At 54.1% G+C, this 14,776-nt stretch overlaps 1 protein-coding gene across 1 annotated transcript in view; it reads left to right on the top strand.

Annotated features, from left to right (window-relative positions):
* The window catches only part of IQGAP3 (IQ motif containing GTPase activating protein 3), a 40,480-nt gene extending 27,151 nt beyond the window's left edge, over positions 1-13,329 (top strand). Inside the window, exons 23-38 of the mRNA XM_005677342.2 lie at positions 1,110-1,318; positions 2,018-2,170; positions 2,464-2,627; positions 2,961-3,185; positions 4,031-4,171; positions 5,597-5,681; positions 6,118-6,350; positions 6,713-6,845; positions 6,947-7,049; positions 7,612-7,738; positions 9,004-9,091; positions 9,856-10,068; positions 10,524-10,690; positions 10,983-11,084; positions 11,526-11,634; positions 12,304-13,329. Coding sequence (XP_005677399.2) covers positions 1,110-1,318; positions 2,018-2,170; positions 2,464-2,627; positions 2,961-3,185; positions 4,031-4,171; positions 5,597-5,681; positions 6,118-6,350; positions 6,713-6,845; positions 6,947-7,049; positions 7,612-7,738; positions 9,004-9,091; positions 9,856-10,068; positions 10,524-10,690; positions 10,983-11,084; positions 11,526-11,634; positions 12,304-12,417 — 2,366 coding nt within the window. The 3' untranslated portion in view covers positions 12,418-13,329. The remainder of the gene's footprint in view (positions 1-1,109; positions 1,319-2,017; positions 2,171-2,463; positions 2,628-2,960; positions 3,186-4,030; positions 4,172-5,596; positions 5,682-6,117; positions 6,351-6,712; positions 6,846-6,946; positions 7,050-7,611; positions 7,739-9,003; positions 9,092-9,855; positions 10,069-10,523; positions 10,691-10,982; positions 11,085-11,525; positions 11,635-12,303) is intronic.

Below are 14,776 nucleotides of genomic sequence, written 5' to 3'. Positions count from 1 at the left end.
CTTGCCCCTCTCAGAGCACTAAACCACACTGTAGTGAGTTGTTTAATTGTCTGCTTCCTTTAGTGAATAGCCTTTAAGGACCGGGCCTAGTTTTGTTCATCTTCCATATCTGACCCTTTTATTCCTTACTAGCTGTGTAGTCTAGGGCAAGTTACTTACTCTCTCTGTGCCTGAGTGATCTCACCAGTAAGTTACAGTGTATAAAGTGTGTAAAGCACTTAGAGCAGTTTCTGTTCCATAGTGAAAATTATGTCTTCAGTTCAGTCAGTTCAGTTCAGTCGCTCAGTCATGTCCAACTCTTTGCGACTCCCATGGACTGCAGCATGCTAGGCCTCCCAGTCCATTACCAACTCCCAGAGTTTACTCAAACTCATGTCCATTGAGTTGGTTATGCCATCCAAGTATCTCATCCTCTGTCGTCCCTTTCTCCTCCTGCCTTCAGTCTCTCCCAGCATCAGGAACTTTTCCAATGAGTGAGTTCTTTTCATCAGGGGGCCAAAGTATTGGAATTTCAGCTTCAGCATCAGTCCTTCCAATAAATATTCAGGATATTTCTTGTTATTCCCTGTAGCTCAACCCTGAGACTCTTCTTTGCTCAAAGGCTCATTCCAAAAGAGATTCAAGGAGAATCCATCTAGCTCTGATCTCCCTATATTATAAAACCCATTGTTGTGTGAGGGTCAGGCAGGGCCGCATGGAGGCTGATAAGTGGAAGTAAACTCAGGATGAAGGATGAGTAAGTCGACCTGGCACGAAGGGGGAATGAATCAGAATGGGGGGGCCCTAGCAGATCATCAGAGGCTGCTAGGGCTCTGACTTTAGGGCAGGATGGCACTGAGATAGGCCCAGGTTGGGGGGGAACCCAGGCAGAGGCAAGCAGCTTTTGTGTCATCCCTGGTTATAAGACAAGGAGTTCAGAGACAGGACTAGCTGGGAGGCTGCCCACTGCCCTCCAGCTGCAGGCAGAACTATTGGAAAAGAACTGGAGTTGGGTGCCTGCTAGCTTCAAGCAGCATGGACACTGAGGGTGGGGTTACTGGGGAGGAGGGCGGCGAGGAAGTGTCTGCTGAGGACATGTCTAATCCTGGCACCTCTCCTCTTCCTGCCAGTCCACACACCCCATCCCCCACTCAGTGTGGTACGCAGATTTGTCCACCTCTTGAATCAAAGCCAGGAGGACTTCTTGGCTGAGGCAGAGCTGCTGAAGCTCCAGGAGGAGGTGGTCAGGAAGATCCGGTCCAATCAGCAGCTGGAACAGGACCTCAATCTCATGGATATTAAGATTGGCCTGCTGGTGAAGAATCGAATCACCCTGCAGGTGAGGGGCCCACCCGAAATCTACCTAGGAGCCTCTGGAGAGGTGATGCTGGCCATTCTCTGGTTGCTAATCAGATATTTTCTGAATGTCTAGATTTTATCATCTGGCTCAGATCCTTGCTCCAGCGGTCCTCTGCCCTTGTAGTCATTTGTTGGGGGCACATGATATAATGGAAAGAGCTCTGGACATAAAATTGTAATGCCCGGCTCTGCTGACTCCTGGTGACGGGACTGGAGGCTGGTTGTTTAACCTCTCGGTCTGTTTCCTCATTAGTAAAGTGGGAATAATGAGAGTGCTCACCAGGGCAGATGTGAAAATAGATATGAGAGCTCCTTAACCTGTCAGTTGCCATACATATATGCTGTGATGAGGTAGAAGTGACGCAGCAGTATCTCCACCTCAACTCTGTACAACAGGCTAATGAGAAGTCAGAGCAGAGATGAATACACCTGGTGCCTCAGTCCCACAACCCAGCTCTCTTTGGAGACTCACCTGGTGAGCGCAGAGGTGCCAGGTGGGGGTCTCAGGACAGCAGGAGGCCCTTCCTCATCCCAGACCCGTTTGTCTCCTCTGGCTCATGCCTTCGATACCTTGCACAGCAGAAAGCCCAGGCTCTTAGAAGCACTGACTCTAGACCATATGTTCTGTGCTCTGTGCTGGCCTGGATGGGTTGTATCACCTGCTCCCCCGCCCCGGCAGGAAGTGGTCTCCCACTGCAAGAAGCTGACCAAGAAGAATAAGGAACAGCTGTCGGATATGATGGTTCTGGATAAGCAGAAGGGATTAAAGTCGCTGAGCAAAGAGAAACGGCAGAAGCTAGAAGCTTACCAACACCTCTTCTACCTGCTCCAGGTGAGCAGAGGGCTTTGGGAGGAGACATCTCTATTCTCTCCTGAGGGCCTGGGACCCGAGGCCTTCATGTCTAAGCCCTCACCTGCGTGTCAGGAGTCCTTTCCTGCCATCCTAACATCCTGCACCCAGGGAAAGAGACTGCCTCCTTTCATTTGTCTGGAATGTTCCTAGGACCCTTGAGAAAGTGTAGCAGTGCTCCCTATTCCTAGTTCCACTCAGCAAAGCCTTTCTTTATCTGATCACTAGTCCTTGAGGTACATCATCTGCCATTCCAATCTCCCCATTGCTTTCAGACTCAACCCACCTACCTGGCCAAGCTGATCTTTCAGATGCCTCAGAACAAAACCACCAAATTCATGGAGTCAGTGATTTTCAGTCTGTACAACTATGCCTCCAACAGCCGAGAGGCCTATCTCCTGCTCCAGCTGTTCAAGGCAGCACTCCAGGAGGAAATCAAGTAGGTTTTCCAAAAGCAAAAAGAATGGGAAGAGAAGGGGTTAAGAGAGGCCACTGTTGGCTCCTTCACAAGGTGACAATTTATTGAGGTTTGAAGGTAGAAATGGACTCAGAAGACCTCTTTTCTCTGCCTCCCAGCGAGGCAAGGCATCTCTTGGGACAGCCTGGGGGGAGGACATGTGCTGACATGTTAATATCACAGCTGAGACAGACGTAACAGGACTGTCCTTAAGAAGAGGGATGCCAACACAAGCTTTAAAGAAAATCTCAAAAGGAAAAGCAGCTCTTCTATACCAAGGCAGGGGACCAGATTCAATGACCTCTTAATCCACAGGTCAAAGGTGGAGCAGCCCCAGGATATGGTGACAGGCAACCCGACTGTGGTGAGGCTGGTGGTGAGATTCTATCGGAATGGGCGGGGGCAGAGTGCCCTGCGGGAGATCCTGGGCAAGGTGATCCAGGACGTGCTGGAGGACAAGATGCTCAGCGTCCACACAGACCCTGTCCACCTCTACAAGAGTTGGATCAACCAGACTGAAGCCCAGACAGGGCAGCGCAGGTGAGCAGATGGGCAGAGGGAGGGGTCTCTTTGATCAGCTTGGTCTTGGGCCTCACCGGGGAAGCTTGAGTGTGCTTTGAAGGCGGCATATAAATGAGCTTGCTGATTTATGTAAATATGACACCAGCCCTATAGGATGAAATAAGGTAGCCTTTTAGACCCCCTCTGGTAATTAACATGGAACTGATGTAAATGACACTGGACCTGGTGTGCTTAACATAGAGTGAGCCCAGATGAATATGCAAATGTGTGTAATTGCTGTGTCAGTGCTTGCGAATGATTTGTCAGATATACTGGGAGTTGGGATAGGACCCCTTATTGATAGGCAGATAGCTGAATATTCAGATTTATAGATGAATAGGCAGATGAGGTAGTGGAAGAAATAAATCAGCCCTCCAGATGGCCATTAACTGAGGTGCATAGGTACTGGGGAGATGGAGCCGCGGAGGAGAGTAGGCAGTGCTGGTGGCTTCTCTGGATGGCGCACAGGCATCCAGGTGAGGGCACTGCAAGGCCCTGGCCCAGCCTTCAGCATCCCCATAACTACCAGAGACTTGCAGGGAGCCCTGGTCTCATCTGGTTCCCCCTGGGATCTTTCCACAGACCCCAGACCCTCCATTTCCTCCTACACTCTTCCACCTCCCCATAGGTGCTTCATCTCTTCTTCCACCCACATCAGTCTAGTCCTTTCTGAGTCCTTTCTCTTATTCTGGCCTAAATCCTGGGCTGCCGTCAGCATGTATGTATGAGATCTTGTTGTGAGATGAGTTTAAGGGGTGGAGCCTCAGGGAGGGGAGGCCTTGGGAGGGGTTTCTGGCTGATAGCTTGTCTCTCTCTGCCCACAGCCACCTCCCCTATGATGTCACCCCAGAGCAGGCCTTGAGCCACCCTGAGGTCCAAAGACGACTGGACATCTCCCTCCGCAACCTCCTCGCCGTGACTGATAAGTTTCTTGCAGCCATCATCTCATCTGTGGACCAAATTCCGTATGTGCAACAGCTTAGGCGTGGATCTCCGGAGGGCTCGGGCATGGGAGGGGAGAGCAAAGCAATCCTGAATGGTGGCAGGCAGGAAGGGAAACTGGGCTGGGGTGCTTGGGGGCTTGCAGGAGGTAGGAAGGGGAAGAGACTAGAGACTTGCGCTGGATTATAGCACACAGATCTAGTGGGCAGTCAAGACCTCCCTGGGCCAGAGAAAGGCACCTCAAGTGATTACGGGGACATGTGATTGTCCAAATGTAAGTGGTGGAAAATGTAAAATTCTTTAGTCTATAAAGTCAAAAATAAGAAAACTTCACACCAGTAAAGCACTTTATAAAAGTCCTTTCCTTTCTTAAAATTTAGTCAATAATTATTTTCTGAAAAGCAAATGATTGAAACTGTTGACAAGGTGGGTTGCCTCTAGATCTTCACTCAGCCAACCAGCCTTCCTGGTGCTCAGTGGTGCCCAGGGCAGGGGGGGGGATGTGGGAGAGGGGAGCCCACAGAGCTCATGTCCCTGCTCCCCAGATCTGGAAGACTGGATTAAGGATTTACAGTTAGGATTCAGAAAAGATTGTCCTAGGACTGATAAAGGAAAGCACACAGTGAGCTGTGAACTTCTCTCCCTGGTACCCCAGGCAGAGGCAATAGCTTTTTAAAGTATTTAATTAGATTTGTAGGTGGCACATCCATAAATAGGAATAATAATAGTAAGGTCCCAGGGATCGAACCCAGGTCGCCCACCTTGCAGGCAGATTCTTTACCGTCTGAGCCACCAGGGAAGCTGTTTGAATCGCACTCTACCATTACTTTCACAAAAATAATTTTACTTGATCCTCACAAAAGCCCTAGGAGATAGAAAGGGCAAGAATGAACAGTCCCATTTTCCAGACCAGGGAACAAACTTGTAAGGGGAGCGCAATAGCCTGAGCTGACATCTCTGGTTAGTGGCGGAGTCAGGACCAGATGCTTCTACTCCAGTTCATTGTCTTCCTGGGCCTGCCTCTAACCCAGACCAGGCCCTCACAGATGCTCTGTAATAACAGAGCCTCCCAGGCTGTCCTGGGATCGGGTTTTGGCTGCAGGTGTCAGACACCTAACATACAGGCTCAAGGTGCTTCTGTGGGGAAGGCAGGATGGACACTGGGATCTAGGGTCTCCCCAGGGAAGACTAAAGGGGGCCGAGGAAGAGGCTCTGGGGACAGGCTGGAGGCTTCGTGAGAGCTGTCTGGGCCCTGGTCCTGGGTGCTGATACAAGGGCATGAGGGAGGGACAAGGCCCAGAGATGTTTGGAGGAAGCAGCAGGGAGCTGGCTGTGGGAAGTGGAGGGTCAGCTCTGGTGTGGCTATGCCCGGGGAAGGAGAGGCGGGCACTCAGGCCCTCGCGCTGAGGCGGGGGCAGGGCCATAGTGCACCTATTGCTTGGCCCCAGGTACGGGATGCGGTACGTGGCTAAGGTCCTGAAGACGACTCTGGCAGAGAAGTTCCCCGACGCCACAGAGAATGAGATCCAGAAGGCAAGTGTTGTCGCCCATTCCCACCTTGAGAGCTCTGCTTGCCCTGATGGTGGCTGTGAACCCCCAGAATGAGACCAAAGGACCCAAAAAACAACCTATGCTATAAAAAGCCAAGAAGGCGAATATTCTCCACCCTGTCAGACAAGCCTGGCTCACCAACAGGGCTCAGATGGCAACAAGTGGCAGACGGGAAGGGATCCAGGACAGGAGTTAACAGTAGACAACCACCTGGCCTTGTCAGAGTGGGTTCTAGTCCCAGCTATAGCTAACATTTGCTGCGTGACCTTGAGCAAGTTGCTGGTCTGCTCTGGGTCTGTTTTCTACACAAGGATGGGATTGACCCGGGGGTCCTTCCCACCCGCTGAGCTGGGAGAGCGGGGCTGGAGCTGTGGAGGTGGGCCACAGGCGCTTCTACGACAGCCTCCTCCGCCCTCAGGTGGTGGGGAACCTCCTGTACTACCGCTTCCTGAACCCGGCTGTGGTGGCCCCCGACGCCTTCGACATTGTGGCTATGGCAGCGGGCGGCGCGCTGGCGGCCCCCCAGCGCCACGCCTTGGGGGCTGTGGCTCAGGTCCTGCAGCATGCCGCGGCCGGCAAGGCCTTCTCCAGGGAGAGCCAGCACCTGCGCGTCTTGAATGACTATCTGGAAGAGACGCACCTCAAGTTCAGGTCTTGGTCCCGGCTTCCTGTTCCTCTCTGTTTCCTTCTTCTCCTCTTCCCATCTTCTTTTCACAGACCACTTCCTTTCAGGCACAACTTACTTTATCAAATCCATGAGGAGGGGAGGCGCGGAGGATAGTTAGTGGGCTGGAGGACAGATTGTTGGAAGGACTCCCAGTGAAGAGGAGAGAGGGCTATTGAGGGAAGCTGGTTTGAGGGGGCCACTGGGAGAGGTGAGGCAGCGGATAGGGGCAGAGAGGCAGAGTTGGCTTGAGCAGTCACCGGCAAGGCGGGAGAAAGGCTGATGGACACAGAACGTGAGGGGATGCCGGACTGCCCCACCCTCTCACATGCTTTTCCTCTGGGGCTAGGAGGTTCATCTGCCGAGCCTGCCAGGTGCTAGAGCCAGAGGAGCGTTTTGCAATGGATGAGTATTCGGACATGGTGGCTGTGGCCAAACCCGTGGTGTACATCACCATGGGGGAGCTCGTCAACACGCACAGGGTGAGGGCCTGTGCAAGCCTGGGGCAATGGGTGGGTGGGCTGGCCCTGGAAGGAAGGCCTGGCTCAAGCTCTGTGTCTCCTTTACTCCCTCCACCCTGTAGCTGTTGTTGGAACACCAGGACTGGATCGCCCCTGATCACCGAGACCCCCTGCATGAGCTCCTGGAGGACCTCGGGGAGCTGCCCACTGTCGCTGACCTCATCGGTGCGTGCCATCCTTGACACTGGGGCGGGCGGTGGGGCCTGCAGGAGGGGCGGGTGGGCAGGTGAGCAGGGCCTTGGAACGTGCCCTCTCGAGTTTTTGTTCAGTCTGGGACATGTGCCAGGAGGCTGGCTACGCACTCCCTCTCTCCCTCTGGTCCTGAGATGGACACAGACTGATTTAAGCCTGTACCATCATATAAATGTGATGTTAAATCACATGAGATAGGACAGAGGGATAATGGCCTGTTTTGGGTCCCAAAATGTGTCTCTGATGAGGGTAGATTTCAGAAGCTGTGAAATGGAAGGAAGTTGGCTTCCAGAGATAGAGGGGCAGGGCAGGTGGGGACAGATAGAAGAAAGCCAGGAGGAGCTCCCGGCCTAGAGAGGCACAGCTCCAAAGACACGAGGGTTAGCTCTGTGGGTGACAGCCCTTCTACTGGTGCTCAGGGTGGCCGGAGGGACAGTGTGGGAAGGCTTCCTGGAAGAGGGGCACGTGGAGCAGCGTGTTCACCATGGCCCCATCTGTGCGTGTGCTAGTTTCTCTCCTTCCTCACCTGCGTCAGGGGAGAATGTAGCTCCGGATGGGAACGTGGATCTGAGCAAGCTAGAGGTGTCCCTGACTCTCACCAACAAGTTTGAAGGACTGGAGACAGACGCTGACGACACCAACACCCAGAGCCTGCTTCTGAGGTGGGAGCACAGCCTTGGCCCCCTGGGACCCCCCGGGCCAGTGAGCTGGCTGCTCTGCAGTGGCCATCCCGCCTTCTTCCCGGACTCTCTTACCCTCCAGAAAGTTCTCCCGCAAGCCTGACTGGCCTTCCCCTTCCTGCAGCCTCGGCTGTTTTCCTTCTGGCGGCCTCAGCTTTTGGCTCCGTGTTGTGGCTGAAGGCAAAGGACTAGTTAGGACACTGGCAGCGTGGTTGTTGGCATGTTGTTGTGCTGTCTACCAAATGCTCGCTTTTTTAAACTGTTTATTTATTTTTCTGGCTGTGCTAGATCTTAGTTGCACCATGCAAAATCTTCTTTGTGGCATGTGGGATCTTTAGTTGTGGCGTGTGAGACTAGTTCCCCGACCAGGGACTGAACCTGGTCCCCCTGCCTTGGGAGCACAGAGTCCTAGCCACTGGACCATCAGGGAAGCCCCCCAAATGCTTTCTTACACTTCATTTAACGTAAGGGACAAACAATGAGGTAGATGGTGTTTTCCCTGCCTTCCAGTGGAGGAAAGAAACTCAAGCTAAGTGACTTGCCTAAAGTCCCACAGCCAGGAGGTGAAGGAACTCGTGTTCTAATCAAGCCCCTGGCCTTGTGAACTGTGATCAGGAGGTGGGTGTGGAACTGTTCATCCCCAAGTCTGCAAATGTGAGGCAGGGCCCTCAGTAGGCCCAGGCTGGTCATCTAGGCAAGAGAGGAGCCAGGTCACCACTTTGACCCCCCTGCCAACAAGACGGCCTCTCCACTCGTCCATTCACCAAATAAACCAATGAGCTGGGTGTTCAGCTCTGTCTTGCCACAGAAGGGCTCACAGCGGGGCCAGGCTAGAGGTGAACACACATCAGAGGACACCGAGAGGGGCCGGGCGTTGGGTGCTTGAGAGCTCAGAGGGACCCCTGGATGGGAAAACGTTTCACCGAGGAGGAACCGCATCCTTCAGCCAGAGGACTCGAAAGAAGGCCATTTGTGGGAGGCGTTGCAGGCAGGGGACACAGGTATAAGAGAGTACAGTGTGTTCAGACGTGGTAGTTCAGTGTCACGGGCCATCGGTCCACCTGGGTCTTCCTCCTGGTTACGTTCTCTTCATAACACCTCCCTGCATCGCTCTCTTTCCTTACCTCCAGCCATGCCGGGCAGCCATCATGCAGGGCAGGGCTACTTACTGGCAGCTCCCTCACCAGCCCCAGTCCTGACCCTCCCCCGTCCCTCACCTCTCCCCCATCGCTCCCCGCCTTCCGCAGCACCAAGCAGATGCTGGCTGACATCATGCAGTTCCACTCAGGAGACTCCCTCCAGGAGATCCTATCCCTCTCAGCTTCCGGGGAGGAGGTGAGTGGCATCCTGGCTCCCAGGTCCTGTCTCATCCACCCGACTCGAGCGTGGCTGGTTCCTTTCCCGGGGCCCTGCCCACGGTCGGCTCCAAGCAGACACCTTGCTCACCAGGCATGCGAGCTCTGCAGGGCTGAGGCCTCTGCCCTTAACCCCCAGAGACCCTCAGGCTGCAGAGTCCCAAGACTGCAGCTCCTCCCTACTGCCCACTGAAACAAGAGTGAGCCCTGCAGGAGAACCAGTCCTGCTGCAGCCCTGCTGTCGGTGGTAGGAGGGGTCGGGGTGCAGAGACGCAGAGTGGGCAGACTCCCTTGAAGAGCACCAAGGAGCTGGCGCTCAGCATAGGGAATGGGCCGCTTGAGGGCCTGAAGGCTGGAGAAGGTGGTTCAGTGTGGGAGGCCAGGGGCAAGTTGGACCAGCTGGATCACAGGCTCAGCCATGGTCTTCCCAGAGCACAGGTGGGGACAGCCAGTAGAGGCCTGTCCCAAACATGAGACAGAAGGAGGGAGATGCCCCGGGTGCCCTGGAGCCATCCATCACAAATCTCCACCGTTGGGGAAGTCGCAGCCAGTGTCCACCGGGCCTTTTATGCCGTCCTCCTGCTGGGTCTCCTGGGCCACTCGTCCTCTGTGCTGACCCACAGGGCCCTTCAGTGGCTATGAAGTTGTACACTTTGATGTTCGTCACCACCCCTAGGGTGGGGACCCATGGGTGGGGCAGCATGTCAGCACCCGCTAGACCCCTCCAGCCTCTCTGCCCCCCAGGAAGCAGCCCATAAGCGGCTGATGTGCCGGCGCCAGGCCTGTGAAGCCCAGACCCCGGAGCTGCTGCGACGACACCGCTCACTGACGGCCCACTCCCTCCTGCCGCTGGCAGAGAAACAGCGGCGCGTCCTGCGGAACCTGCGCCGACTTGAGGGCCTGGGGTTGGTCAGTGCCAGGGACGGCTACCAGGGGCTGGTGGACGAACTGGCCAAGGTAACGGTCTGGAGGGAGGGAGAGAATGTGTGTGTGTGCGTGTGTACACATGTTCATAGTGTTGACACTTCAAGGGCAGGCCTCTCCCTGGGAAGTGCCCACCCAAAATTGTCACCAGCCAGGGGAAGGCCAAGTGACCTCCAAGGGCCTTTTTGAAGGAAAAGTCTCAAAATTAGTCAGGGAAGGGAGTATTCTTAAAATGCTCTTTTACTTAAAAAAAAGCAAGCTTTAGTCCTGTTACTGCTCAGTAGGAGGGAGGCCCTGAAACATCCTTTGAGGGTTTGGGGTGGGGTCCTTGAGGTTGTTCGCCTCTTAGAGAAACTGCCTTGAAGTCATCCTCTTCCGGCTTGTCCTGAAGATCCTCACAGTAAGTTGTTCTTGGGCCTGAGTCAGGCCCTGAGGCTCTCCTGCCAGGAAGGGTCGACTCACCCCTCCCTTGGTCCCCCCACCCCCAGGATATCCGCAACCAGCGCAAGCGCCGGCAACGGAGGAAAGCAGAGCTGCTGAAGCTCCAGGCCACACTCCAGGGCCTGAGCACCAAGACCACCTTTTATGAGGAGCAGGGCGACTACTACAGTCAGTACATCCGGGCCTGCCTGGACCACCTGGCCCCCAGCTCCAAGTATGTGCTCCCTTCCTGCACTCTGAAGGTGACCTGTGACCTGTCCTCTCACCCATGTCGACCTTTGCCCCACTGTTTACCAGCTTTGGAGCGGACATCTCCCCCCAGCACAGCGTGGTCCCTTCCTGACACTGTCTTTGAGTCTCCCTCGTAAAGTCTTGGGCTCAAGTGTCTTCCACCAGTGAGAAGTCTTCCTCAGGCTCTAATTTCCTTCTACCTGCCACCCAGAGAATTAGTGTCTTTGGTGTTGAAGAGTTTGTTAAGTGAACTGTCTGGGCCTTTTCTTCCTCAGGAGTTCTGGGAAAGGGAAGAAGCAGGTATCTCTCCACTACACGGCTGCCCAGCTCCTGGAGAAGGGTGTCTTGGTGGAAATTGAAGATCTTCCCACCTCTCAGTATGTGTCTTTGGAGGGCAGAATGTCAGGCCCTAACCTGGGAGGCGGATGGGGGCACTCTGGGCTGGGCACTGGGTGGGAGGGAAGAAGCGTGGTCCCTGCCCTGAAGGAGCTATTAGGATGATGGGGAAGACAGGCAGCTCCAGACAGAGAGCAAAGGGCAGTGGGCGTGGTCTGGCACAGTTCTAGACACCCCAAGGCACGGGATGCTGGGAAAGCATCCTGGAAGAGAAAACAGCGGTTTAGGGCCAGCCAGAGAAAAGGGCTGAGGCGTGCTGAGCAGAAGTAAAATTGGAAGGAGGAAAAGAGAGGGGGGGAGTGACACAAGGGAAGCCTGGCCCTGGGTGACACACAGTGCTGCCTGGGAAGAGTGGGTGGAAGAGTGGGGTGTGGCCCTGGTAAGAGGCAGTGGGTCCCTGTTTTGAATCCTGTTCTTGATAGTTTCAGAAATGTGATCTTTGACATCACCCCTGGAGATGAGGCGGGAAGGTTTGAAGTAAACGCCAAGTTCCTAGGTGTGGACATGGAACGATTTCAGCTCCACTATCAGGTGAGGGACATTCCCATGAGCCCTCCAGATACCCGCTGGGCTTTAGTCGCTAGCCTGAAGATGGAAGGCTGGCCTGGCTTCCCTGGGCCTTGGACGGTATCAACTTTGTTCCCTATCCAGTCCACATTGTCTGTTCCTGAAGACGAGAGTGATGGTCTGTGTAGCCCAAGCCTCCCCCGTGCCCTGACACAGACCCCACAGCCAGGCGACAGGAGAGTGGAGTGGGCTGGCAGTGGCAGAGCAGATTAATATTTGATGCCCTATCCCATGTCAGGGGCTTTACACATTACCTCATTTAATCCTCTCCAAAGCTCTCCAGCATTATCCCTGTTTTATAGGCTCTGAGGCTAAAAGGTTAAGAAGCTGGCCTAAGTCATAGGCCCATGTTCAGGAAAGCAGTGATTTTAAATCCAAATCTTGCCGCTCTGCTGCTTTGCCTTTTAAATGATTTCAAGCCCTGGCTCTGCTTGAACTGACATTTGGTCAGGTCACTGCACCTGCCTCTCGGTCGTGGTTCCCTTGTCTATGAAGGGGGTTTCCACACCCGCTTCGGTGGCCAATGCCCCTGGATGACTGTGTATGGCTCCAAGATGTTAGTGCTTTGTAGACTCTGTGGGCCACAGTGAGAACCCCTCCAACTCCCCTCCCTGCCCCTTCCCTCCCTCCTAGGACCTCCTGCAGCTCCAGTACGAGGGTGTGGCTGTCATGAAACTCTTCAACAAGGCCAAGGTCAACGTCAACCTTCTCATCTTCCTTCTCAACAAGAAATTCTTGCGGAAGTGACTGAGGCAGGGGGTGCTCCCCAAGCCCTTCTTACCTCACTGGATGCTTTTCTTAACACTAATGCACTGCTCCACTTTCCTGCAGACACCCAGAACTCAGGCCCAGGCAAGGCTCAAGGAGTCTCACCTTTCCCCAGCTGGGAGGAGTCTGGCTCCCTGGCCCACAGGCAGGGTCTCTAATTGGCTCCAGGCCGGCCATGTGGCTTATAAGCCACAGAACTCCATGATTTTCCAGCCTGATGGGAAGCAATGAACCCAGGGCCTGCCCTGCGAAGGCTACTGCTCTAGTGTCTGCTGCCGCCCTCCCCATACGCAAGCACTGTCCCAGCGGCCTGATTCCTGCTGCCTCCCTTCTCTCTACAGACCCAAGGCAGGGCTGGGCTCCCTGCCCCACCCCCACTGCAGCAGCAGCTTCTGTTCTCCCCTGCTGAGGCCAGGCCACTCTGCTGCAGCGACGCCTCACACCCTCCCACCCCTGACCCTCACCCCGGGTGGACAGCACTCGTTAATGCCCACTCGGCCTCGTGACACACAGTGGCCTGGGCAAGATGACCCTCCATTAACCTCAAGTCTCACTCTCCTGTTTACAGTCTGTTTTACATGTGGGTCACCAGGGTATTTATTCTCTCCTGTGCAACCTTAATCATGGTTTTTATTCTTTCTTCCTAAGCTCAGAGAAAGAGTTCCCATTTCCCTATTCAAACTAATACTCATGCCAATCTTTTATACCTTGTATATGAAGTCACCTTGGGTCCCTCGTGTTTAAGAACTCATTATTTCAGCCTCATACGGTACGAAAAGCCGTCTTTCCCTTTTCTCTCTCACCCAACAGGATTCTTGCATCTGAGAGCTAACTTCCTGTCCTTGTGGCCCCTCTGATTTCACTTTAATATAAGCAGCTGTTACCTCTGCATCTGTTGTTAACCCCTTATTTCATCCCCTGCAGAGCAGGCGCCTAAGTTCTGGGATAAATCCGCCTGGTGAGTGGGGGAGTCTTTCCTGCAGCGGCCCCCCCTTACCTTTCTGCAGGCATCCACTGTGGACCCCACCTACCTGAGCTCATTGGTTCTTAATGAGAGGTGGCGTTTTATTCCCCTCTTCCCTCCCCCAGGGGACAGAGAGGAGGAAGAAGTGCTTAGATTTCGATTCCGTTTTTATTGGCCACTCTGAAGACTAAAGCCAAGAGGAGGGGAAACCAGTCCAGGTTCTACTCCACTCGTTTTGCACACATTTGCAGCAGGTTCTTTGCCTGAGCCTTGGATGACAACACCAAAGGCCCCTGAGCCACAGCTTCTTGGTATCGTGGGCTCTACACTCTGGCCCAAATCCCCTGTCCAGGAGGAAAGCCCCACTCTTTTCCCCCTGGGTTTCAGGAAGCTGGGAGGAGGGGACAGTCTAGACGGACGCCTATCCTGCCCTCGGAACCCCCGAGCAGCTCCTGCTGGGCAGGCACACACAGGTCTGCGCGGTGCAGCCTGTGTCCCTGCACTCCTTTCCATTCTGTCGCTCAGGATCTGTCTTGCTGTCACATTCCGTTTCAGTCACATCCTCCCCCACCCGCACCCCCACCCCCACCCCCACCCCCCGCCACTTACCATGTCACAGCAAAGACTTCAAGTACTGCCTCGCTCTGGGTGACAGTGACATGTACCAGTGGATCCAAGTTTCTACACATCGGTCATCATTAAAAGACTTAGATTCACCAAATGATTCCGACACTCTCCCGCTGTGACGCTCCCCCACAAGCACAGGATCTCCGCCACATACAGCACGTATAGAAAAGTCCCAGTAGCTACGGTGCTTGCTGGGATATTTACACACACGTACTACTCACAACAGCTACAAAGGTGAGCAGTCACCAGTTTCATTTAATAGATGACGAAACTGCAGTCCAAAGGGTCAGATAACTGCACAAAGCACCAGAGCCATAAGGGGAAGAAAGTCTTTAAACTCAGGTCCATCTGCTCAGATTTATATTCCCCTGTACTCTTCCCTGAAACATTTCCACTTCCATCACCCCACACTCCCGTGCCACTCTTGTCTTTCAAGCCCACCCCACTCCACCCTGGTGTTGGTCCCTGATGCGCTTCAGTTCATCTTTTCCTAACTATTGGTGCCCAATCTGAGATACAGGCACTTAGTTCTGATGGGTGGGACTAGATACCAGTACAACCTCTTCAGTGGACAATTTTGCAACATCAGAAATAGCAAGGGCAGGGACTTCTCTGGTGGTCCAGAGGCTGAGATCTGTAGGCTGAGATCTGTAGGCTGAGATCTGTGCTCCCAGGGCAGGGGGCCTGGGTTTGATCCCTAGTCAGAGAATTAGATCCTGCATGCTGCAATTAAGACCTGGTGCAGCC

This window comes from Capra hircus, chromosome 3 (assembly GCF_001704415.2).
Source record: "Capra hircus breed San Clemente chromosome 3, ASM170441v1, whole genome shotgun sequence".
NCBI lineage: Eukaryota > Metazoa > Chordata > Mammalia > Artiodactyla > Bovidae > Capra > Capra hircus.
This window is presented reverse-complemented; position numbering and strand designations above follow the sequence as displayed.